We start from the raw sequence: 27,347 nt of genomic DNA on the forward strand, positions 1-27,347 counted from the left end.
TTGAAAAGTTAGTACATTTTATAGATGAACTGCATAGGAACTTAGGAGTGAGGTCCGTAGGATAGAGAATTTTTTTTTAAGAGTCCCACAAATGATGCTGAGATGCCAGCTACCCCAGATGAGTAATACTAGATTAAGAAATAGCAGGACAGGGGCGCCTGGGTGGCTCAGTGGGTTGGGCCTCTGCCTTCGGCTCAGGTCATGATCCCAGGGTCCTGGGATCGAACCCCCGCATCGGGCTCTCTGCTCAGCAGGGATCCTCTTCCCCCTCTCTCTCTGCCTGCTTCTCTGCCTACTTGTGATCTCTGTCTGTCAAATAAATAAGTAAAATCTTAAAAAAAAAAAAAAGAAATAGCAGGACAGAGCAAATGAATAATATCCTAGTCACAAGCCTCCTATTAAGTTTTAATTCATTAGTTTATATTTTATCCTGAAGATGAAAATTCCTTAGGGAAGTAGAAGAAAATAGAGTGATATGTTTGTGTTGGTTAGGTTGTGCAGAGTATTTCATAACGAGTAGAAATCATTTCTCAAAAGTTTCTTTTATCAGTCCCAAGCATTCAGTCTTAAAAAAGAAAAAGGTACAGTAAAAGAAGAGCTCACAGAAGAAAATTGGAGGGAAGGGAGAGTAGAAAAAGAGGACACTCTAAAGGAGTAGAGGAGATAGCAATGAGGAAACGAGTGCAACCTTGATCTGAACCAAAGTGAGAGAAGAACTAACTCCAGATTGCCACGTGGTGAGAGCCTCCTAAATTCTGTGTGGCAGGCTTCATGCTGGATGCTGTACTTGTATTTTCTTACGTCATCTTCATGACAGTCCTAGAAGGTAGGCAGCTCCTATCTTCATTTTTTAGATGAGGAATGAGGAGGGAAAGTTTCTCAGTGGTCACAATATTAACCTTTACTGACCCCTGATATAAGCTTGGAAAAGGCCAGTTGGGAATAAAAACTTCTGAATCTGACTCTGAGGTTGTCCTCATTTACATGTATGAAGGCAGTTTCTGTTAGAGTATCTGCAATCAGTCTAAAGGGAAGCAAGTAAAGAGAGGGAGGAGCACAAGAAGATAGGCTTTTCACTGATTTTGGTTCCAACAGGACCTCTGTGGTTGGAGAGACAAGAATTGAATGATGGCTATTTGGAGATGAAAGGGGAACATTCCTAGCAGCACATTGGGCAAATGCCCAAGGGGCCAAGACAGGACAGAATCAAGGTAGAAAGCAACTGTTGGGGCTAATTGTATGCATAAAAGTGGGGGTATTTTTTTCATTGAATAATATTCCAAAATGAAAGATATATAATTAGGGAATTGCCCCGTTACTTGCTTTGATTGCCTTCATTATTGCACCTAATTGAGAGTTGGCAACATTGTTACAAAGTTTTTGTGAGCAAATGTTCACTTCAGCAAATATTAGTTGAAACTCACACTGTGGAAATAATTTGATCACTTTTAGAGAATTTCTTGGTACACATTAATAAGAAGAATTTAATAGTCTGTAAAGAGGGACCATTAAAGCAAGGCAAGAGAAGAACTTTCACTCAACTCTAGTTACTCTAATCTCAGTGGTCCCATTTTCACCAAATACTCCAGGTAATTTTACCAGTGCCTCCTTCCTCCAAATTCTGGTTCAGTCTTCCATACCTTTCCTGCCTTCCTCATTCCACAGAGTGGTAAACCACAGTCATTAATGAGATTGTAGCATATGCCCAGGTATGTTGAGTTGGGGAAAGATTAAGAATCACTGGACTTCTATGTAGAAGATTGAGGGCTAGATCTTGATTTTGATACTAGGACTTAGTAATATTAATCTTAGAGCCTCGTTTTTCATATTTAAACTACTGTTTTTCTAGACATGAAAGATTAGGTGGCTGCTACAACCACAGTCCCATGTGTGTACCATGTCCCTAATACCCAGTCCCAGGAGGATCTGACAAAAGGCAATGAGTCACCAGCTGGCCATTGGCATATGAAGGGATCTGTTAGGAAAGTTCTACCTTGCCAGGGTATCCTATGTATTTGATGATGACTGGTAAAATCAATCTTATTCTGTCTTGTATGTTTGAAACTTGAGACAAACCAAAACTGGTAGAAGCAAGAGCAAGAAAAGAGTGTTGAGAGAATAAGGACCCAGGGATGAACAAAAGCCTACAACATCTGTTTCTGGTTCTTACTGGCTTTTTGATTAGCTTTGCAGGATCACTATGGTGCTTATTTTGCTGAAGGTGCTCTGTACCTGGCTGCCTGATAGAAGGGTGAGCCAGACCAGAGCAGGAGACCTTGGGGAGCTGAAACAGGCAAGCAAGTTTGGCTTGGGTTTTAACCTTCTTTTTTTACTTTTCTTATATTAAACTGCTTCATAATTTGTTTTAGAACTTTTGTGGCAACACATAAGTGAAAAACCATCCACCAGAGACTATATTTATGTACTTTTTTATAATGCTTTCCTCCATTCGTATGTCCTTTATTCTTCTTTTCTGCCTTCCTACTTTCTTCCAAAAAGCCTTTATTTCCCCCGTCTTCCCTTCACTTCTTTCATACACTTTTGTCTTTTAGTTGCTTCTGGCTTCTTTTGCTTTTATTAGTTGGACATACCTTCGTAGACTGATTCAACTTCTCTGGGCTACAGACACGACTAGTTATGGAAGGCATAAGAAAGATCTCAGGACCTCAGTTCTGGCAGTGAAGGTGCAAGCAGCTACAGCAAAATGTATAATGCATCTGGATGGTTGTTAGGTATTTTGTGCTTGAGAACATGGACTGTACTTAATTCATTTTTGCTTCTGTGATACAAAGTGTCAGGTTGGGCCTATAATATAATAATCAGTGAAGGTTGAGTGAATGGCAAGGGCCATATTGAACTGGCCTGTAATTTAATTTATTTCTTTTGTATATATAGAAAGTACCATAGATACAAATATCTAGTTATCCCTCAAGTTATACAAAAATTTTTAATCAACACCTTTAATATTCCTTTTTGCTTATCTAGGGGAAAAGGCCCAAATAACTAGAAAATAGTTAAATATGAAGGAACCTCCTAAAGCATAAGTCCTGGGGCTAATGTTGTTTTGGCTAATTTGTATCTGCCATTTTTTTAATCATCATTAATTAAACTAAAGTTTTTAACAAACATATTTTAGAATTTATAAAAATAAATTTGAAAAACCAAGATTTGTTTCAAAATATTTTCAGACATGTTCAGTAATTCAACATGAGTAATAATAACACTTTCTGAATTTAGTTTTCCTATGATTAATTTCTTGGTAATGTTTTTCAAGGGATTTAAATATGTCATAAGTTCGTTCTAAGGCTTTTGTTTTTTATCTGTAAAATGTGGTATGTGCCTAGCAAAAGTAGTTTACAGTGAATATACATATGTGAAGAGGAAAACTTTTTTTTTTAACATAAATAATAACAAAAAATCCACAGTGTTCACATTCAAGTGTTGGTAAGTTAAGCTTCCAGAGGAAACTGCTGAGATGTGCATTTTTAGATTCTTGGCTTTAATGTCCAATGTAAATGACTTTTGTGGTCAAATCCTGCTCTTAATACTGTGTTTTTAATTTTGACTTATACTTATGAAAATTACTCATGTTTTAGTCACATGTTCACCAAGAACCAAGTAAGAGAATTCCTTCTTGGAGTGGTCGCCCAATCTGGATGGAAAAGATGGTAATGTGCAGAGTCAAAGTTCCACACACATTTGCTGTTCACTCTTACACCCGTCCCACAATATGTCAGTACTGCAAGCGGTTACTGAAAGGCCTCTTTCGCCAAGGAATGCAGTGTAAAGGTAGGATTGGTTGTTTTTCTTAAGTACAATTTATATATTTTCAGTAGCAAATTTGGTTCAAAATATTTATTTCAGAAGCATTAGGCAAAGAAATTGGTTTCCTAGTTGTTAACTTGAAAAGGACAATACAGGGGCGCATGGGTGGCTCAGTTGTTAAACGTCTGCCTTCGGCTCAGGTCGTGATCCCGGGGTCCTGGGATCGAACCCTGCATCAGGCTCTGCGAGGCGGGAAGCCTGCTTCTCCCTCTCCCACTCCCCCTACTTGTGTTCCCTCTCTCACTATGTCTGTCTCTGTCAAAAAAAAAAAAAAAAGATAATACATGCCTGCCCACACATACATATTTATTTATTAACAACTGCTCTCTGCAGTAAATGTACTATGTGCCAGGAATTATGCTGTAGAAAAGTTAGGATGTAAATAGAAAAACTAGAATTTGGATCTATAAGATATGGTTGCTTAACATGAGCCAATATAGGATAGTTAGTAAGAAGGTAAGCAGATATTTGAGCTTAAGTCTTTCTGATTTCAAAGCCAGATGCTACCCAAAATATAAAATAATGCTTTCCTCTTTCCTTTAAATATTCATACACACAAACAAACCTATTACAAGAGTTTTATTGTTTTTGTTTTAATTATGTAGCTAGGAGACCTGTACCAAAACTGTTACTCCAAATTGTTATCACACTGAAATAGGAAGACTATAGTAGAAGCCACTGAAATTGTGAAAGGGATTATCCATATTTGGAATAAAGCCCAGAACACTATCAAAGTACTCTAGAAACATCTCTTAATGAACCAGGTTTTCAATAGAATAATGGAATATATTTTCTTGTAGTTGTGTAATATTTTATGCTTTTTAAAGATGATTTTACCTTTTTGTCTCATATCTTAACAACAGTGCTATACAATATAGTGAAAACCAAAAGTAGAGTTTAAGCCAAAGTAGAGTTTAAAATGTCTTATTAATTATTGAGCCAGTATGCAATATAAGTAGCCTGTCATCCTATGTACTTATTTTTTATGTGATTATTTTAACAGTTCTTGGTATCATACTTTTTATATAATAGATGTAGTTGTGGAGTTGAATTACATAGTTTTATCTAAATAAAACATTAGAGTTGAGGTCTTTGTAGCAATAAACCAACCTATTTATAACACAGAATAGAGTAATTACATAAATTTAACTCAAGTATATAAGAAAACTTCTCTTGGCAACATAGGAGAACATCAGATAGAGAACATGTTGTGTCTTTGTTGCCAGGTATTTAATAACTATCAGGCAGGCATAATTAAATGTTGAAATTTTATTTCAACAGCTTACTTTGAGTATCAGTTAATATATAAATTAATACCTTAAAATATCAACACCAAAGTGTATTGGCAAGCAGTCACTAAGGAATGTTTTGGGAAAGAACATTAATAACAGATGTGCAAATTCTAGCCAAGAGATAATCTTAGTAAAGGTTGTAAATAATGTTGCTCTGTTGAGCAGAACAGAAACATTCTAGAACCATATGCAGTGCAGTACAGTATTTTATAGAGGACCTAAAATAAATATGTAGATTAATGAATTTTGAAATAAAACCAGTTAACTCTGCACCAGGTTATTGGTTTAATTTCTTGGAATTCTAAAAGAATAATGTTTTGTGTTAATATTGGTTCAGAAATACATATATTTTTATATAGCTAAGCTATTTTAATTATCAATCCAAAAGAATCACTTATTTCAGTGATTTCTATATTTTTGTAATTTAAATTAAAGTACTTAAAAAGTAGCTTTTAAGATATTTAAAAGCTTCAGTGGCTCAGTTGGCTAAGTGTCTGCCTTTTGACTCAGGTCATGATCTCAGGGTCCTGGGATCTAGCCCTGCATCAGGGGCCTTGTTCAGCAGGGAGTCTCCCCCTCTACGTCTCTTGTACGCTGTCTCTCAAATAAATAAATAAAATCTTAAAAAAAAAAAAAAAGTAAAAGAGTCATTTTCATTCACCTTGTCAAGCTAAGAAAGAAAATTTAAACAGTTACTCTGAATCATTTGAGAAAACAGAGCTTCAAGAGCAGTATTCATTCATTCATTCACCTGTTTGTTTTCTTCTTTGTTATATTAAAACTTTAAGTCAGCTTAATACAAGAAAACGTAAGTTAATAAAAACATGAGTAGGCAGGAGGGCACTTGATGTAAGGAGCACTGGGTGTTATATGCAACTGATGAAGCACCTATATGTTAACTAACTTAAATTTAAATAAAATCTAAAAAAAAACAAACCATGATGAGTAGGAGTACAGAGAAATAAAAATGCCTGCCATTTGAAGGTACATACTTGCTCAGATAGGACACAGATTTGACTCTGCATTTTCAAAGGGAAAATAGAAGTTTTGTTATTGTCACAATTTGTAAAACCTCATGAGATAAAAAGCACATCAGTTATTTAAGATATATGGAATATATTAATATCATACATCAATTTTTCTAGGGCATTTCATTTAAAAAGACAGTGTTATTTAATACAAGTTTTGTCATCCACCAAATTAGTAATCATGGGACTTTTTCTTATGCCATTGGTAGGATACCCAGAATTTTCTTGAGTCACAAGGATTAAAAGATCATTCTGAGTCAGGACTTGGAATTAGTTTTATCCAGAATTTGCTGGTAGGTGTATTTCCAAGGTGGAAGGTGGTAATAGACAATAGTTATAGCATTGGTCTCAATTTTGGTGTCACCTTAAAAATACTTATTAAAACACATTTCTCAGCCCTACTCCCAGAGCTGCTGATATAATAGGTGTGGAGTGGGGCACAAGAATTTGCATTTCTGACAAGTTCTTAATAATGCTGATGCTGCTGGTCTGAGAACCACAGTTTGAGAACTACTGAGTTAAGGGTAGTATTGAACAGCTTATACCAGACACTCATCTGCAGTGCTATCCACTCTGAAGTTCTTGCAGGCTGAAGAGAACCATTCATAATGGTGAGTGATCCTGTGCATGAGAAGCACAGTCCTTCCATATAAGGCTGTATGGGAAAGCCCTTATTAATTCCTAAAAAAAGCTTGTAGAATCTCAGTCTCTTTTCTGCATATGCACCAGCCCTCACTAATAAGGAACTCAAGAGTAAGTGCTTGACATATATTAGAAAAGTAGTCAGCCTGAGAAACTCTTTAAGGGGAACATGGAAAGATGAATGTGAGGTAAGGGAAGGAAACCTGGTGCTGCCAGCAACATTTGGGCAATGTGTCATATGAATAGTGTTAGCTTCATTAAAGAGATAAACTGAGCCATGGTAGAAGTGGGGAAGATGGTGGCAGAGTAGGAGGAACCTAAACTCGACTCATCCCTTGAATATAACTACCTAACTATCAAAGCATCCTAAATAATCCAGAAATCTCCCTGAAGAATAGGAGAACAAACTCCACAACTGAATGTAGAATAGAGGCTGCAGTAGGAAGGAGGAAGTGCAGGATCTGGTTTAGAGAAATGCATGCCCGTTGCTGCAGAAGAGAGGGGACCCATGGTCACAGGGGCAAGAGAAGAGCACTCAGGAACACACAGCAAAAATGTTTTCCCATCCATTGGCTTGGAACGCAAGATGGGTTCTTGCAGCCGGAGGGGCTTTAAGCCGGAAGTTTTAAGTGTCAGTGGACTGGACTCCAAGAGAGTCTAGAGACATCAGGGAATCTGGAGGCATCAGGGCTACTCCTGGAGAAGCAGGCATACAATCCCAGGGACACACAGTGTGGAAACAGTGGTCTGAAGAGTGCCTGGGACACACAGTGAGGAGATTATTTGTTCTCAGAGCCTGCCCCTGAGAGGCAGCATTTATGAGAGACCTCTCTGGCAACATAGGAGCTGACTGGTGTGATTTCTCTTCCCTGCCAGTCAATGGTGATAGATCAGTGGAACAGAATAGAAAACCCTGAAATGAGCCCACAACTCTATGGTCAGTTAATCATCACAAAACAGGAAAGAATATTCAATGGATAAAAGTCTCTTTAACAAATGGTGTTGGGAAAATTAGACCATTCTCTTTCACCAGACACAAAAAATAAACTCAAAGTGGACTAAAGACCTAAATGTGAGACCCGAAACCATAGATGTCAGGCAGTAATGTCTGACATCAGCCGTAGCAATTTTTTTTAGATGTGTCTCCTGAGGCAAAGGAAACAAAAGCAAAAATAAACTATTAAGACTACATCAAATAAAAAGCTCTGCACAGCAAAGGAAACAATCAGCAAAACCAAAAGGCAGCAACCTATGGAATGAGAGAAGATATTCACAAATGTTGTACGCCATAAGGAGTTAGTACCCAAAGTATATAAGAACTTAATACAATTCAACACCCCAAAAAATGAATAATGCAATTAAAAATGGGCAGGAGACCCGAATAGATATTTTTTCAAAGAAGACATACAGATGGCTAACAGACAACATGAGAAGATGCTCAACATCACTAATCACAGACCTGAAAATCAAAACTACAATGAGTTATAACCTCACACCTGTCAGAATAGCTAAAATCAACAACACAAGAAACAACAGGTGTTGTCGAGGTTGTGGTGAAAGGGAAACTCTGCACCTTGAGGGGTGAGAATGCAAACTGGTACAGCCACTCTGGAAAACTGTATGGAGTTTCCTCAAAAAATTTAAAAGAGTTAAAAGTTAAAAATGTAAAAGTTAAAAATGTGATCCAGCAATTCCATTACTAGGTATTTACCCAAGGAATACAAAACTACTAATTCAAAGGGCTGTGTGCACCCTGATGTTTATAGAAGCATTATTTATAATAGTCAATTTATGGAAACAGCCCAAGTGTCCATCAATTGATGAATGGATAAAGAAGATAAAGTACATACAAGTTTGTATGTACTTATACACACACACACAATGAATATTAATCAACCATAAAAAATGTGGCCACTTGCTAGATGGAGCTAGAGAGAATTCATACTAAGTGGAATAGGTCAGTCAGAGAAAGACAAATAACATATGATTTCACTCATGCAGAATTTAAGAAATAAAAATGAGCAGAGAAAAGGGAACAAACCAAGAAACAGACGCTTAACTATAGAGAACAAACTGATGGTTATGAGTGGTGGGGGGTTGTGGTGGGGGGTGAACTAGGTAATGGGGATTAAGGAGGGCATTTGTGATGTATGAACTGTTGAATCACTATATTGCATACTTGAAACTCCTATTACACTGTATTAACTAGCTGAAATTTAAAACAAAAAATAAACTGAGCCCTGAGGAGTTATAATACCTGTTAAGAGGTGGCATCAGAATTTGAAACCAGGCCTTTATTCCCAGACCTGAGTTCTTAGTAAAGGAAAACTTTAAAAAGTGTCTAACCATATCTGATACTGCCTGACATATTACATAAATTAATCAATCAAAAACTTGATTTCAGATTGTAAATTCAACTGCCATAAACGCTGTGCATCAAAAGTACCAAGAGACTGCCTTGGAGAGGTTACTTTCAATGGAGGTAAAATTCTTTTTCTTAATTTCCATAAAAGATCAGAGAAGGTCATAATTCTTTTGTGTATTATCTTTGTATAAGGTTATATTTGCATATTTTGTTTTGTTTACTTTGTTTCTTAACTTTGACTTTTTTTAATTTAATAACGATACACTTTTATTAGTCATTATGCCTTCCCATTTTTCCTTTAACCACCTACCACTTTGTAGTCTCATATTGCCAGTTGTGCTGCATGTTCTCTTCCGTCTTAGACAAAAGAGACTTTAACAGCCTGCTGCTGTCCCTAGAGGTTTTCATAGTTCTAGTACTTACTGACTGCCTCTGTGTACCAGGCTCTGCTCCACACTCTTTACATATATTGACATTTAAACCTAAGAACAGCCCTTTGAGTTAAGTACTTACAGATAAGTAAACTTAGGCACAAAGACATTAAATAACTTGCTGGAGAAATGTAGCCAGAAACTTAGAGTTGGGATTCGAACCCACATGATCTGGTGCCCCCGAGTCCACAGTCATTAGAACACATTATACTGCCTCACTCTCTCTCTCTCTGTCTCTCTGTCTTTCCTTAGACACCCTTGCCTGCTGTTGTTTTGTTTTGTTTTGATTTTCTCTTTTTAAAATTACACTAATTGTAGTGATTACCTTTTTGGAAGGAAGAAGAAATGATACTAAGCATAATTTTTCTTTAACATTTACATGACCGGTAAAAATTAAATACAAGTTTTATAAGAGGAGAAGCATAAGGAACAGAAATTAAATTTCTTAAGACTTTAACTTTTTCTTTAATGGCATGATTTTTATGGTTGCTGTTTAACACCATTGATAACGTGGTTGGTTTTCTCATTTGCGAAATAAATGAATAAGTGTAGTTTTTCTATAGGACCAAAGTCTTCTCTAGATTTATGTTTGTATCTTTTTGTACTTTTCTACTGTTTGACAAATGGGTATCAAATATTATTCATATTGATTTTATAGTACATTTGTATACTAATGAGTTTGCACATCTTTCGTATGTTGACTGGTTACTTAGGGGTTTTTCCCCTGTAAATAACCTGTTCACATGTTTTGTCCATTTTTGTATTTGTTATTGATTTGCAGGGAGTTGTTGATAATTGTACCTAATAATTCTTTGTCAGTTATAATTGACACAAATACCTTCTCTCAGTTGTGGCTTTTCTTTTTTTTTTTTTTAAGTAGCTTTATTGAGGTAATTTTTGTACTTCACACATTTAGTTTATTCACAAAGTTAGGCAGCTGTCATTACAGTCCAATGGTGGGACATTTTCATCACCCTGAAAAGAAACTGCATACACTCTAGTAGTCACTCCTCACTCTTCCCCACCAGCTCTTGGCAGCTGCCATCAACTTTGTATCTCTGTGGGTCTTTCTGTTCTAGACATTTCATATAAATGAAATCATATCACGTGTAGTCTTTTGGGTCTGGTGTTGTCTCGTATAGCTTCATGTTTTCAGGGTTCATCCATGTTGTAACAATACTACCTTCTGCTTTGTCAGGAGTAACATTCCTGTGCATGAATATACTACATTTTATTTATCAGCTGATGGACATTTGAGTTGTATCCACTTTGGGGCTGTGGTGAATACTGCTAAGAACATTTGAGTAGAGTATCTGTGGACATATGTTTTTATTTCACTTGAGCAGATATCTGGTTGTGGAATTGTTGAGTCATATGATAACTCTGTGTTTAACATTTGGAGGAGGACTGCCAGACTGTTTCCCCGAGCAGCTATATATTTTACAGTCTCGCCAGCGCGTGTGAGGATTCAGATTCCTCCATATGCTCACCCCCACTTGTTCTTGTCCATCATTTTGGCTGCTGCCGTCCTAGTGAGTGAAGTGATAGCTCATTGTCGTTTTGATTTGCATTTTGCTGATGGCTAATTGATAGACACATCAGTTCACATGTCTGTGGGCCATTTTTATATCTGCTTTGAAGAATATCTATTATTCCTGTTTTTTGCCTTTTTAACTGGTCATTTGTTTATTATTGAGTTGTAAGTGTTCTTTAAATATTTGAGATAGAGGTCTCTGATATATGTAAATACTTTTCCTCTTCTCTGGGCTGTCTTTTTACTTTCTTGAGGTATCATTTGCAGCACAAAATCAAGTCCAACTTATTTTTTTTAATCATTTAGGTTTTTGGTGTTCTATCAGAAGGCTTAGGATAACCCAAGGTCACAAAGATTGACTCTTGTGTTTTCTTCTAAGAATTTTATAGGGCTAGTTCTTACATTTACACCTGTGATCCACTTTTTATATTTGGTTTAAAAAAGACGTCCAGTTTCACCTTTGTGCATGTAATTACCCCGTTGTACTAGCACCAGTTTTTGAACATTCTGCTTATTCTTTCTCTAACAAATTGCCTTGGACATTTGTGGAAAACCACTCAACCCAACATACAGTAGTGTTGGCTAATCTTTTACTTTGCTTTTAGTATCTTTTGACATATAGAGGTTTAAATTCTAATTAATTAAATTAATTTTCTGTTTTATGGTATGTGAATTTTATGTCTTTCTCAAGTACTACTTTGTCTTGAATCATAAAGATATTTTCCTAGATTTTCATTAAGCGTTTTAAAGCTTTTTTTCTCACATTTTAGAAACTCTTTCTCTTCAGACGTATTGCTCTCCCATTAATAAAAAACTCTGAATTCATTTAAAATTTTGCCAGAACCTTCCAGTCTGGGAGCAGATACAGATATACCAATGGATATCGATAGCAGTGACATGAACAGTGATGGTAGCCGGGGCTTGGATGACACAGAAGAGCCATCTCCTCCAGAAGATAAAATGTTCTTCTTGGATCCGTCTGACCTTGATGTAGAAAGAGATGAGGAAGCTGTGAAAACAATCAGGTATGCATGTGCGTGGGTGTGCCAGGAGCTGCCGCCTGATGCAGGCTCAGTACAGGTGCTCCCTTGAGAAAGAATCTCTTTAAATGGACCCTAAAGTGTAATTTAAAATCGATTTAAATTGTTGGTAATTCTTTTACATGCACCACAGGATTTCTGAAAGAAATTATATCACTCTTGCCATCCACTCAACATAGGAATGTGTGAGAATCTTTGTTTTCCTGAAGAGAAAAACACTTTATTTAAATGTAGTCTAGATGTGATCTCTCATGGTGGAGCAGCCACCACAAGGTGTCAGAATTAACTGACAGTTAAAGCAACCAGTTTCTTCGTAGAGGTAGATTGCTGAGTGTTCGAAATACCAGTACGAATGTTTACCTACAGATGTTGCACAAAGATGATGGTGATGAATTTGGGAGTGGTTAATTAGGCTATTAGCACTTTGTAATGCTATTGGATTATTAAGCTTGTAAATATCCCCTTACGTTTATAGAAATTTAGTTTTTCTATGTATACAGCTTTATAGGATGTACTACTTTGTAATGAAATGTTAATATTTTGGCAGGTTTTGTTTTTCAGTGGCAACCAGGAGGTATCTAGAGAAAGTGGATCATTTATCAATCTCACATGTCTGAGTTTGGAGACTATCCAGAGAACTCAAATAGCTTCTAATCATGAATACTTCATAATTTAAGAGAAAATATTTAACTGAAATTGAAAAACCATGTGTTTTCACACTTATGCCCCAAATTGTTCTTTTCCTCTAGCTATGCTGTTCCTGGCCCATGTTTCAGTATTACCTGATTTGACTGGTGCATTATTTATTATTTTTATTTTCTTAATTGTTATCTGTAAACATTTGACTTTCAGTGTCTTCTGCTAGAAATACTTTTTGCTAACAACATGAATAATGGAATTTGACCTTTGAACCATGTAAATTTGGTTGTAGATATACTTACTTTTTAACCTTATTATGAATTTACTAATTAACCTTGCTGCCTAGGGCAAAAGCAGCTTTCTCAACAGCAATCCCAAATGAGATTGTGGTAAAAAGTTTGAAGCCTTTATCTAAGGGCTCCGACCCTCTCCCAGGCTTCATATCTTGCAGTTAGGGAGAATTCTTTCTGCTCTGTGCATTGTTTTGTGTTATGACCCATCAAAAAATATGAGGGCTTGTAGTATTATCTTAGTCTTTTATAAATCAACTGTGTGTCATCATAATTGGATTATTCTCTTAAGCTATTTCTATAAGGTATTTTGAAAAATTATAAGCTCAACTATCCTAAAAAGGGCTGGTGAGTTTAAAGTATTATGTGATTTTTTAAAAAATTGAAATGATCAATATTTTATCATGAACTCTAAATGTTTTTTAGTCCATCAACAAGCAGTAATATTCCGCTAATGAGGGTTGTACAGTCCATCAAGCACACAAAGAGGAAGAGCAGCACGATGGTGAAGGAAGGGTGGATGGTCCATTACAGCAGCAGGGACACCCTGGTCAGTAATCACAGACATTGTAATACGGTAGTGAAACTTTGTTATGTGCTTTACTTTATGCATTTTTAAAATCGAAATAAGAACGAGATCTATATTAAGGCATTTTTGTACACTAGAACTGTAGTTACATTTGTAAAGAGTTTTCAAAAGGCAGAACTTTGAAATATTTTTACAAACTAGTAGAGCAATAGAGATTCAGAAAGTATCTGGGGATACATCACCAAATACAAAATCTGTGAAAGAAATAATTGATAAGATAGACTTCATTACAGTTAAAAGCTTTTGCTCTGTAAGACAGTGTTGAGAGAATGAGGCAAACACAGACTAGGAGAAAATATTTGTAAAAGAGATATCTGATGAAAGACTTCTCCAAAATATACAAAGAACTCTTAAAATTCAACAGTAAGGAAACAGCCCAATTAATAAATGAGTCAAAAACCTTAACACATACCTCACCAAAGAAGATACACAGATGGCAGATAAGCACATGAAAAGGCGTTCCATATCCTACGTCATCAGGGAAATGCACATTAAAAGAGCAGTGGAATGCCACTACATACGGATTGGAATGGCCAGAACCTGAACACTGACAGCACCAAAGGCTGGCAAGGATGTAGATAGAGCAATGCAAACTTTCATTCATTGTTGGTGGGAATGCAAAATGCTATGGACGCGTTGGAAGACAGTTTGACGGCTTCTTACAAAACCCAACATACTTTCACCATATGATCTGGCAGTTGCATGCCTTGGTCTTTACCCAAAGGATATGAAAACTTAGGTCCTCACAAAAACCTGAATATGGATGATTACGATAGCTTTATTCATAATTGCCAAAACTTGGAAGCAACAGGATGTCCTTCAGTAAGTGAATTGACAAACCGTAGTACATACATCCAGACGACGGAATATTATTCAGTACTAAACAGCAGTGAGCTATGAAAAGATAGGAAGGAATCTTAAGTGCATATTACTAAGGAAAAGAAGCCAGTGTGAAAAGGCTGTATACTCTATAATTCCAGCTATGACATCTGGAAAAAGCAAAACTATGGAGACAGTGAAGAATAAGGGCAGCAGGCAGGTAGGCATGGATCAGCAGAAAGAACACAGAATTTTTAAGGCAAGGAAAATACTCGATAAAATAAAATGATGTAACCTGTCATTATATATTTGTCCAAACCCTAAGAATGTACAACACTAGAGGGAATCATTACGTTAACTCTGAACTTTGTGATTATGATGTGTCTGTGTAGGTTCATTAGTTGTAACAAGTGTACAGTTCTGAACGAGAATGTAGATAATGGGGAGGCTTTGCATGTGTGGGGCGAAGGGAGTACATGAGAAATCTCTGTACCTTCCGTTTAATTACACTGTGACCAAAAATGGCTGAAGGCTTCATTTTTAAAAATAAAGGGGCATGTTAAGAAAAAAACAAAAACACATATCAAAAAACAAAAGCAAAGACAAATGACAAACTGAAAGTATCCCGAAGTCATAATTTAGACAAGGATTCATTTCATTTTAAAAAGGATTAATTTCATTATATGTAAGGATGACAATAAATTGATCAGAAAAAGACCACACAGCACAAAGAATGGGCAAAGAATATTAGCAGAGTTCATAATCAAGGAAATACATATGACTCTTGAACATAAGAGCTTTATCTCATTCTTTTTTTGAATTTTGGTTTCAGATCATTGAGTCACCTATACCCTCTTTCCCCCCACCCAACCTCAATTTTTAAAATTTAATTTAATTTAATTTTTTCAGTGTTCCAAAATTCATTATTTTTTTTTAAGATTTTATTTATTTATTTGACAGAGAGAGATCACAAGTAGGCAGAGAGGCAGGCAGAGAGAGAGAGGAGGAAGCAGGCTCCCCGCTGAGAAGAGAGCCCAATGTGGGACTCGATCCCAGGACCCTGAGATCATGACCTGAGCCGAAGGCAGCGGCTTAACCCACTGAGCCACCCAGGCACCCCAAAATTCATTATTTATGCAGCATACCCAGTGTTCATTTTTAATAAAAAGTACAGTTTAAAATTTCACTGAATTACCAGCTTTTATTTATCAGTGTTGCCAAGATCAAAGTAACATAACTATATTAGTGAAGGTTTGAGTAGATAGGTACTTATATTGCTGATGATACTATAAATTGGGTCAAATCTTATGAAGGGTGATTGACATTGTCTAGCAAAATTACATGTGTATATATTTTCTGATCCAGCGAGCCAGATTAGAAATGCAGCCTATAGGTAAATTACCTACCTGCGCATGTATACCATGTATATATTTGAGCATGCATGCATAAAATTCTCTAAAAGGATGCCTAGAAACCTACTACCATTGCTTACCTGGAGTGAGATGTGAATGGTGGCGGGAGTATACTTGTCACTCTGTATCCTTCTTGTATTTGCAGAATTTTGACCCTCACGAATTTTAAACCTACAGAAATACAAACTTATGAGTAGAAATGAAAGGGAAAGGAAAGGGACAGGCACTTTGGAGGAACCATTATTTTTATACCGCAGACTTTTATGTCCTTTATTTTATAGAGAAAGAGGCATTACTGGAGACTGGACAGCAAATGTCTAACCTTGTTTCAAAATGAATCTGGATCAAAGTATTATAAGGTAAAAATTATACATATTTTGAAAAATATGTACATTGAAACATTATATATTTTCCAAATATTCAAGTAATATTCATTAATTATTATATTGGCATATACCTATTTTGACTCTGCCTAATGTCCTGTATAAAAGGCACTGTTAAGTTCCGTGTTGAAATAACTGTCCCACACCCCTCCATTTCACCCCTCACAGTAGCCCTGCTGCCCAAAGTTGTTTTTCGTTGTGTGTTCCTTTGGTTTTGGCCTGCTTGTCAGGTTGCTATTGATTGCCTTTTGAATGCTGTGATTTAGGTTGGGCAGTGTAGTAAGTCCCATGATCATCACCTGCCCAGAAGAGGCCACTGTGGGATTTGGTGTTCTCTACGCTCCATTTTATCTGTGAGGCCCTGATCCCCAGAAGCAGCTTCTTCACCTCTTGTCTAGTCTTCTTTGCTTGGCTTGCTCCACCCTTTGCGTGTCAGAGACACCAGACAAAATAGCAGAGTGTAGCAATTGTATCCTTAAGAAAGAGAATAGAAACTAGACTTGCTTTGATCTGGTTGGGTCCTTTTAAGTACTTTCTTTGCATTAGGGAATGGATTTCCTATAAATACTTGTTACATTTATGGGCAGAACCAGATGGAATGCTTGAACAACCTGTACTAACATTCTACTTTTGTTTGCTCTTATTTTTGCTTTGTTCTTCTCTGAGGGCTGTATCTTGCAGCAGCCTCTGGTAGAGAAGTAATTGTTGAGTTGATTTAATGACAATTGGAAAGTGACAAGTGTTGCATATAGTGGCATTTACCCTCCAGGATCCTCTCCTTCCTTACAGTCTAATGACCTGCTGCAGGCCTGAATAACTGGCTTAGTGATCATACTCCATGCTCTGCCTTCGGCATTGTTGGGCGTGCAGATCATTCCAGGCAGATACTATCATAAGACTTGACTGTGTGTTCCATGTACCACATACTTGTGTTCATCTTAATGCATTCATTAAAAACGCATATCTCTGTTAGTGTATTTGAAAATAAAAACAAAGATGTATTCATATCTTTTAATGCTTAATTTTTTACTTCAGGAAATCCCACTTTCAGAAATTCTCCGCATATCTTCGCCACAAGATTTCACAAACATTTCACAAGGCAGCAACCCACACTGTTTTGAAATCATCACTGATACTATGGTATACTTTGTTGGGGAGAACAATGGGGATAGCTCCCACAATCCTGTTCTTGCTGCCACTGGAGTTGGAGTTGATGTAGCACAGAGCTGGGAAAAAGCAATTCGCCAAGCTCTCATGCCTGTTACCCCTCAAGCAAGTGTTTGCACTTCTCCAGGGCAAGGGAGAGATCACAGTAAGCAATAAGCTTGATGATGGCTTTTCTCCCCCTCGCATTTTGTGGGTATGGTTGTGTTTCTGCATGTATTTCTTTCTTTCTTTCTTTTCTTTTTTTTTTCTTTTTTTTTTTTAAGATTTATTTGAGAGAGAGAGCGAGAGCGAGCATGAGCAGAGTGGAGGGGCAGAGGGAGAAGCAGACTCCCTGCTCAATCTCGATCCCGATCCCGGGACTCTGGAATCATGACCTTAGCCGAGGGCAGATGCTTAACCAACTGAGCCACTGAGGCACCCCTCTGTATATATTTCTAATGCTTACTTTAAGCTTCATCTGTACTAACCAATATTGTTAGTTAATTCCTTTGTATAGTTATGTTATAATGTATACATAAACCCCTAGAGCTAGGTTTCAGAGTCAGTTTCCCTACATTCAAATCCTGGTTCTGCCAACCTGTTATATGATCTTAGGCAAAACCTTACCTCTCTGTAATAGTACCTACTTTATAGGGTTCTCAGCATTAAAGAAAGGAGAACCAGTGTTTGGTATCCATGAACTCTCATTGGCTTAAGCAGACTACTAGCATTTTGCTTCATGGTGGGATATAAACAGGTGATAGAGTATTATGGTTCACATCATATTTGTGAAATCTATGAAGTCATAAATGCCATTTTTCTTTTAACTGAATTAAAACATTCAGAAATACTAAAAAATTATTAAAATATGTTCTTTGCACCAACAAAATTTATAAAATAAAACCTAAATTTGATAAAGGGTCAAGTGAAAGCCATAACATAATGTCACTTTTATGCTACTGGTGTTGTTATTTATGGGGAAACATTATTCATTAGACAAGTATATTTAAATCGAAATAGGTATCAGCCAGTTCCTTAAATGTGTGTTAGTTCAGCTCTATTATTTCATGCATCTATTCTTGGCATTATACTAGGCTCAGAGCTAGAATGCAAAAGAAACACAGAAATTAAGGGAGAAAGGGCATACAACATAAGTGTTAAGTGGTAGCATAAGGCAGTAGAATGCAGAAATGAGTAATGCATTATCTGGGGGATGCAGATATGCAAAGGAGGAGTAAGCAGAGACTTTATGATAGAAACAATCTGATTTGAACCTTGACCTTGGATCTCAAGTAGGTAAGGATAGGAAAAATCAAAAGGGAAGGGTGAAGGGGGATCGTGTTACTCTAGTTAAGGAAGACGGGCGTGATCAAAGGGATGAAAGTAATGACTGTGAACATGTTTGGTGTTTAATACTGACTCTCAGAGGATGAATCAGATGGATATTTACAGTGCTGCTTAAGTTCGGGGTGATTTTAGGCAAAAGTCTGATATCCTAATTGAAGCCATGGATCTTTTCCCCCAGAAAATGATACAGGGACATAAACACAAATGTTATGTATAATGGGATATAGGAATATTCTCTGTTCTCCAGCCCATCCATGGACCTCCTCCCTCGGGATAAGAGTCTCTAAAAGCAGAATGACCGAGGGGTTAAGAGTGAGGATGGTAGAGAATGGAAGCACAGTCGTTGCTTACTGGCTGTGATCTTGGTCTCTGCAGTCACTAATCTGAAGTGGGAATAATAATAAATGCATATAATGCACTTAGCACAGTTCTGACACATTGGTAATACTATTCCTGGGTTGTTGGCTGCTGCTATTGGTTTTTCTGGAGTGGAGTTCTAGGAAGCAATAGAAGATAAATCTAGGTGGAGTTACACAGTGGAGGCATTTGAAATAAAATCAGTACTGACTTGTGCTAGGAAAATGGAATGATTGAAAAACAAAGCTTTAGACACTTTAATATCATTGATGCTCTGCCTTTTTTGTTCATTAATATTTGAATTAGTTAAAATATTTTAGGATTAACATTTTTAAATGCAGTCTTTGACAGTCATATTACTTATTTTTGACTTACAGTATGCTTACATTTTCTTGTTTTAAATTTTTATATTTGGGATCTTAAAGGAAATTTCATATCTTATTTCTTTGAGTTTTCTCTGAGATTTTATATGTTTGAGACCTAGTCTCTTACATACTTTTTCCATGTGGCCCTCTTCCCTTGTCACTTACTTCCTTTGCTTATCAAAGTAATATAGACATAGAAACTTCACAGTCATAAGGAATATAAAATGAGACAGCCCTTCCTGTACACTTGTAACACATCCCCTTATTCCTGCTTCTATATCTCCCCCATGAGAAAACCATTATTAACAATTTGGTGTATATTTCTTGGTTTGGGGAGAATGGAAGCTGGTACTGCCTGTACTGTATTATTATATTTTTATTTTTACAAAAAATGCGATTTGCTTTTATCCACTATTAAACTAATATGGGATCAGATATATTTCAGTGTCAGTATATAGATTTATCTGATTTATCTAATTCTTTATTATTAAAATAATGCCTGCTTTTTATGTTTTAGAAAATGCGGGCAGTGTGGAAATGTACAAAGACTAAAGTTTTTGTTCCCCAACCCCTTCCTCTCTTGTTCACCAGAAGTATCATATTTTCTTTGTTTTTAATTCAAATGCTGCTGCCTTACAACTTGCCTTTCTAACTTAATATGCCATGGATAGCTTTCTAACTCAGTATGGATAGCTCTACACCATTGAGTGTTTAGATAATATTTCTTTGTGTGGATGTGTCAAGTTTTATTTGACTAGTTTCTTATTGATGGGTTAGTATTATGTGTGTGGATAAATTTTTTTAAAGAACATAATTATATTAACTGTATGTTAGCCACTTTTAAAAATTTAACGTAGTGTGGGCATTCACATATCAGCAAATGTTAATATTAAGTCATACAACAATTTTTTTCTTTTCTCATACATCATCCTTCTGTTTTACAGAAGATTTGTCTACTAGTATCTCTGTATCTAACTGTCAGATCCAGGAAAATGTGGTAAGTAAAAATTACAGCTAAAATAGTAAATTGGGGGGGCGCCTGGGTGGCTCAGTGGGTTAAGCCGCTGCCTTCGGCTCGGGTCATGATCTCAGGGTGCTGGGATCGAGTCCCGCATCGGGCTCTCTGCTCAGCAGGGAGCCTGCTTCCTCCTCTCTCTCTGCCTGCCTCTCTGCCTACTTGTGATCTCTCTCTGTCAAATGAATAAATAAAATCTTTAAAAAAAAAAAAAAAAAAAAAAAAAAAAAAAAAAAAAAAAAAAAATAAAATAGTAAATTGGGTAATTAAAATAGGTAAAATAAGATGTGAAAATCTTATTAAATAAATTCAAGAGACAAAAACCAAACTCTTAAATACAGAGAACAAATGTAGTTGCCCGAGGGGAGTTGGGTGGGGGGGATGGTGAAGTAGATAAAGGGAATTAAGAATACATTCATCTTGATGAGTGCTGGAAACATTTAGAATTGTAAATGACTATATTGTATATCCAAAACTAGTATAACATTGTATGTTAATTATGTTTGAATTTTTTAAAAGTTCATGGGCCAGAGTATTGAGCACTTGGCCTAAAGGCACCAGCTAGATTTTGTGGCTGATAACTACTCTAAGGAGTTCTGCTTTATGAAGGAAACTAAAGCAGATTTTTTTAAAGTGTGAAAATAAAGATAATTTTTTCACAAGTGATAGTAGAATATCACATAGTGATAGACTAGTTCAAAGAGAAGGGAGAGATTACTTCTTGCTGGTAAGGAAGGAGGGAAAGCTTCCTCAAGGAAGTGAAGCCTGAGCTGTGCCCACAAGGATGGAAAGGCATTTTGGCTAAAGTGTGGAGAGGATGGGGGTCAGGGGGAGACAATAGTTAGGGCAAGCACAGGGACCAGGATGGAAAATAGAGGGAAGCAGGACAAACAAGACTTTTAATACAAGACTTTCAAAGAATAGTGAATGGAAGAAGTTTGGCTGCATAGGTAGGTACATGTTAGGGATTATGACAGGGGTCAGCATACTTTCTATATTTTAGGCTTTGGGGTCCACACCCTATTACTTTACTCTGCCATGGTCATGAGAAAGCATCCATAGGCAGTGCATAAAGGAATGAGCATAACTGTGTCCCAATATAACTATTTATAGACACTTGAATTTGAATTTTTATCATTTTCACATGTCAAAAAATGCTTTTATTATTTTCCCTTTTAACCATTTAAAATGTAAAGTTGATTTGTATATCAGGAGCCCATACAAAAGAGACAGCAGGCTGGATTTGGCCTGTAACTGATTTGCCAACCCTGGATAAGAAAAAAGATTCGAAAAAGAAGTCATAAAATAGTTCATTGGCTGTCTAAAAATTTCTTTGATAAAAATCTCGCCATCCTCCACTTGGGGCCTCCGGCTGTAATACCCCTGTAGCATATACATGTTGGCTTTTCTAAGACTGCATGAAGAGACTGGCTATCCAGTAGTGTTACAGGGAATAGAGGGTTTCAAGGAGATGTAATCTGTGTGTCTCTTGTAGTGGTAGGTAACCAGATTTTGGGGGAGGAAGAGGGGGATTACACAAACATGAGGTCACTAACTTTGAAGGATCCCCTGAGAACTTGAGGGGCATATCCATTCATAGCTGAGAAGGGAAGAGTTTCAGAATTGGTCTTTGTGAAAGCCTTTTCTAGCAGTTATTATTTGACTAGTGGATGTTCCCTCATCTAATTTGATTAGAATCAAAATTTCCTTGGTTAAACAAAAAATTGATTAAAGTTGGGAAGCATGTAAAAATGATTCTTATAAATCTTAAAATTTTCATTATACCTTAAAACACATATATATACATATTGATTTACTTTTGTCACAGGGATGAGACTTCTTTAAGTATGGGTCTGTTAAGTAGAGTTCCACCTCGTCTTTCTTGCATCAGGCACACCTTTAACATAGTACTGCAGTTCCCATGCTCATGCCCTGATTTTATGCAGACTCCACAGGTTAAGGGCACAGTTCCTAACAAAGCTGCTCTCACTTGAGACACCAGCCACAAGAGCAGGGGTCCCTAGTTCATCCATACTTCTGACTAACTGGCTACAGAGTCGGGATTCCCACAAACCCACACTGAGGTTCAGTAACTCACTAGAATGACTCAGAACTCAGGAAAGTGCTGGATTTAGATTTACAGCCTTATTGTAACAGATAAAAATCAGGATCAGCCAACCAAAGACACATAGGGTATAGTCTGGGAGGGTTCTGAATGTAGAGCTTCTGCATTCTCTCCCTGAAATCAGGACATGCAACCCTACTGCACAGTGATCTGTCACCAGCCTGCAAAGTCACCTGGGCCTTAGTGTACAGAGTTTTTATTGGAATCTCATTAAGTAGGCATGATTGACTGAAGCATTGGCCACATGATTGAACTCCATCTCTTACTGCCCCTTCTCCTCCCCTGAGTTTGGACCGGTTCAAAGCCCTAACACTGTAATCATATGGTTGGTCTTTCTGGTGACTCTACCCCATCCTGAATCATTTTGTTAGCATAATTCTGGTGTGATCCAAGGGGCTCATGAATACCATAATATATAAGATACTCCTATGACTTGAGAAATTCTAAGGATTTAGAATCTCTCTCTTTGGAACTAGGGACAAAGGCCAGTCAAGTTCTTATTATACAACAACACCCCTAATGGATTCTCTAAAATTTCTAATTTTTGTTTCTTTAAAGTAGAACCAGGGATACTTGTGAAGTATTCTGAGAACAGAATCCTTACCCCACAATCTTTGGTATTTATTTTGCTCACAAATAAATTGACAGCTGTAATTTTGGTGTCTCACCTTTATAGAGTTTTGTGTGTGTGTTTTTTTTTTTTAAAGAGTTATTTATTTAAGAGAGAGAACACAAGGAGGAGGGACAGAGGGAGAGATAATCTCAAGCAGATCTGACACTGAGCATGGAGCCCAGTGCAGGGCTCGATCTCACAACCCTGAGATCATGACATGAGCCAAAACCAAGAGTCGGATGCTTAACTGACAGTACCACCAGGTGCCCCCTTTATGGAGTTTCTAAAACTACTTTGCTTTCATAGAAATTTCTAATGTTTTATTGACTTATATAGTATACTTATTTAACTTTTTGTAATTAAACTATATAATCTATAACATTTGGTATAATGGGTTTGGGAACAAATTCAGTTTTAAGAGTTATTTGTTGGGATGCCACATGCATTTTATACAGTCAATATTTTCTTTTCAGAGAGAATGGGAAGTACAGGTTATTCTGGGGAGTTAGTAAAGAAAAGGTGTTAGGAGAGCCTCTACAAATAAGTTGAATTTATCTGACCCTGGTATGTCCTGAATTATTTATCTTTTTAATAGATTTTTTTGTTTCCCTAATACATCATAAGCCTCTTAACTAGGTCTGTTTTTACAAATTAGCTACCTTTTACAGAGTCATCTATACAGTTAGGGCTCAATAAGTGTTGATGACAATCATAAAATGGTAGGCAGTTTTTAAATTAGGAGGAACCTAGAGGTGTAAACCAATACTTTGTTACAGGTGAGAGAGTCAAGTCCCAGGGAAGTCAACAATTTAAAGATTACCTAATTTCAACAGAAATTAGGACATCAGACTTATGGAATTCCTGATTTTATATGCCAGGCCCCGGACTTGACACTTGGTATATATCCTCATTTAACTTACTTAAAAATACAGTGAAATAGATGTTACTGTATCCCCTTTACCAGCGAGAAATTGAGGTCTGTACCATTCCGTATGAGTTGCTACCACGACACGGGCGCTGGCAGGGAGTGTAACACTGACAGAGATGGAGCCCCTGACTTCAAACACCAGACTGCGTTAGGGAGGGGCTGGAGAGCTCCAGCCAGGAATATTCCCACAGCAACAGCCACCACCTAGGAGGACGGGAGAGGGGGATGAGGATGGGGAGGGATCTGAGCTGCAGACTTTCTCACAGGTGCCCTTTCATCAGGCTTTCAGATCAGCCTGATAGCAAAGATAGCAAATCTCTTTAATGGTGTAATAGGTAAAATTTTGTTAATTTTTTTATGTTAATTTACTTTTTATAGATCATGACTTACTAAATACAAGACTTTCTTTTATTCAAAGCGCTTTTCCCCCAAAGGCCTTGTTACAGAATACATTGTACTTGCATATTAAAAGTCATAGTAATACAATTGGGGTTTTCTAGGGCGTGGAAAGTTTGTGTTCATAAAATATGTTAGGAAACTTAGCTGCCTCTCTCCTAAAAACAGAAAGGTGTTCAGTATTAGAATGAAAAGAGTCAGAGATACTGCCAGTATTGAACAGAGAGAAATAACGCCGCTTCCTCTTTCCCAAACAGGACATTAGCACTGTTTACCAGATCTTTGCCGATGAGGTGCTTGGTTCAGGCCAGTTTGGCATCGTCTATGGAGGTAAGCGACCTACAGCCCGCTGCGTCTCATACATACGCCAGGAAGCTGTGAAACTGGAAGACCCTGGCCAGCTGTCATGTCCTGTCACAGTTTGTCGAGTGGTTCCCCCCGGGGCTGACATGCTTTCTTCTAGCTCTGCCCTATTCACTCTGCGTGTTCTTTAATCGCAGCTGCTCGCTTTACAGAGTAACAGAAAGCGTCAGGAAATTGTTTCACAGTACTTACTTTATCTCTCCTCACAGCTCACTCATAAGGATGTTTGTGGGGGAAAATAAATGGCTGGAAGCCTTTGTTGCGCTTTGTGGGCTCATTTATCCAAGGATACGCTCTGCTGGATTTCCAGCACAAGTGGCCCCATTCGTCTGCTGTTGGCAGGAATGTCGTGCCAGGTCCGAAGACCCGAAATCGCACTGTGACTCCTGACACTGGCAGTCATTTAAGCTCACTGTGCATTAGTATCTTCATCTGTTTAAAGCGGCCAACAAAATCTGACCTGCATAGCTCCCAGGGGTGTTAATTAAGCCTAATGTACATAAAAGTACTTTATAAGCTATAATCTACAGTATAAAAGAAATGTTAAATCCCTTTCCTCCTTTGCCAACCCGCTTTAAGTAGCTTTCTAATGGCCTTTCCGCCTTAAGGCTTGCCCTAATATGTGGTTAAATAACTGTGCTATCTCGGTGAACCTAGAATAAAATTAATTCATTGATAAAATGCTTCTATCTTGACAGTATCTGAAGACTAAGTCAGAGTAGTTAATGCATTTAACAAGGTAAATTATTGTTCAGCAAACAAGTTCATTCAAATTTCCTGCCATTTCAAGTAATGAAACTGCCTTTAAGAGAGGCAACTACTAAGGAAAAATGTAATTTACTTCTGAAAGTTAAAGGTGAGTGAAGGAGAAAGAACAAAATCAGCCAAAGAAAAGAAATCCAAGAGTAAAAACATATTAGTTTCAGTCTTTGTTCAACTTCCTCATAAAGCTTTCATATTGTATATGAACTGTCAACTTGCTTTTTCTTTCTTTTCTATACTTTTTTTTTTTTAATAGGAAAACACAGAAAGACTGGAAGGGATGTGGCTATTAAAGTAATTGATAAGATGAGATTCCCCACAAAACAGGAAAGTCAACTCCGTAATGAAGTGGCTATTTTACAGGTAAAAAACCCAAGTTGCTTTGAATTGGTTTTAATATTTGATTTGTGAGTTTTTAAATGCAAGTCTGTTGAGTGTGCTGATAAGAATGTTTGTTTTTTCTTCTGTTTTCATATTGTGACCTTTGGGCTCAGTAGGAGGCTGGTGGGCATCTACATTAAATCCTTGTCTTTTTTTTTTTTAAAGGAAAAATTAAGTTAGAGTAATCTAGGAGTTACAAGAACTGCCATTAAGATAGTAGTTTAGAACACATTTTCATCAGCAATGTCTTAACAACAACAACAACAAAAGTAAAAACCTAATCTGTCACTCCAGAAGCTCAAAATACTTGGATACCTATGTCTCCACATTTGATTAGGTGGTTAGCTAAATATAAAGATCAACTTTAGCCTACTTTGTACTTGAATTACAATTCTCAGAACAATCTGAATGTGGTAAAAACATTTTTTAACGGAAACTTCAAATACTCATTTGCTGAAATTCATTACATAAGATTTAGTCAGATGAGCATTTGAACTAGACTCTTGCACATGGGTTGAAAGGAATGTACTGCGCTCCCTCTCCTCACTCTGCCCTTTGGCTCCCCACCTCCCGTCTGCTGTGTCATCCTTTCCCATCTTTGCCCATGATTCTTCTTGGATGTAGTCCTCATTAGACAACCTCAAAGGCTGGCTGAACCCTGCCTGGCAATTGATTCTGGTATTCTCTGTTCTCTGCAGCCCCACTGACATCCTTGGTTTTTCTTCCCCATGTCTTCCCCTTTTTCAAGAAAGGTCAGGAGGTAAAGACTGAAGATCTGACTGAAACTACAGTTTTGGCCTTTCCAGTGGCAGGGAGGAACAATTCTAGAATCATTGATTAAGCAGTGACCTAGTTTACTCAGGAACATCCAGCCTCTCTCCTGAGTGCTTGATGATGATCTCTGGATTTCTGTCGGTTTAATAGAAAGGAGGACATGACATTTTTGGACATCTGCAAATATTCTGTTAGGCTGAGCCAAAATCTCTTTTCTGAATGATGGCCACACTGTCTTGCTGTTCCTTAAATATGACAGATGTGGTCCTGTCTCAAGGACTTTGCTTTAGCTGTTACCTCTGCCTGGAATGCTGTCACCCCCAAGATCTACATGGCGTAGCCTCTGACCTCCTTCAAGACTTTGCCCAAATGGCATTTCCTCATGAGGCGTTTGCATTCTGTTCCCATCCACCCTTACCCTCTTTTTCTTCGCTCCATAGCACTCAGCACCTTCATCCTGGGTAGTTTACTAGTTTATTACCTGTT

General features: G+C 37.2%; 1 protein-coding gene across 3 annotated transcripts in view; it reads left to right on the forward strand.

Moving 5' to 3' along the window:
- The window catches only part of PRKD3 (protein kinase D3), an 81,977-nt gene that overhangs the window by 42,475 nt on the left and 12,155 nt on the right, over positions 1-27,347 (forward strand). For all 3 annotated transcript variants that reach the window (XM_045079231.1, XM_045079232.1, XM_013062951.2), the window contains 9 exons: positions 3,597-3,789; positions 9,192-9,269; positions 11,959-12,142; positions 13,513-13,636; positions 16,188-16,265; positions 17,325-17,601; positions 20,449-20,501; positions 24,839-24,911; positions 25,963-26,069. In XM_045079231.1, the coding sequence (XP_044935166.1) occupies positions 3,597-3,789; positions 9,192-9,269; positions 11,959-12,142; positions 13,513-13,636; positions 16,188-16,265; positions 17,325-17,601; positions 20,449-20,501; positions 24,839-24,911; positions 25,963-26,069 (1,167 nt within the window). The remainder of the gene's footprint in view (positions 1-3,596; positions 3,790-9,191; positions 9,270-11,958; positions 12,143-13,512; positions 13,637-16,187; positions 16,266-17,324; positions 17,602-20,448; positions 20,502-24,838; positions 24,912-25,962; positions 26,070-27,347) is intronic.

The sequence above is a fragment of the Mustela putorius genome, unplaced genomic scaffold, assembly GCF_011764305.1.
Source record: "Mustela putorius furo isolate JIRA1106 unplaced genomic scaffold, ASM1176430v1.1 tig00000281_pilon_pilon_pilon, whole genome shotgun sequence".
NCBI classification, from domain to species: Eukaryota; Metazoa; Chordata; class Mammalia; order Carnivora; family Mustelidae; genus Mustela; species Mustela putorius.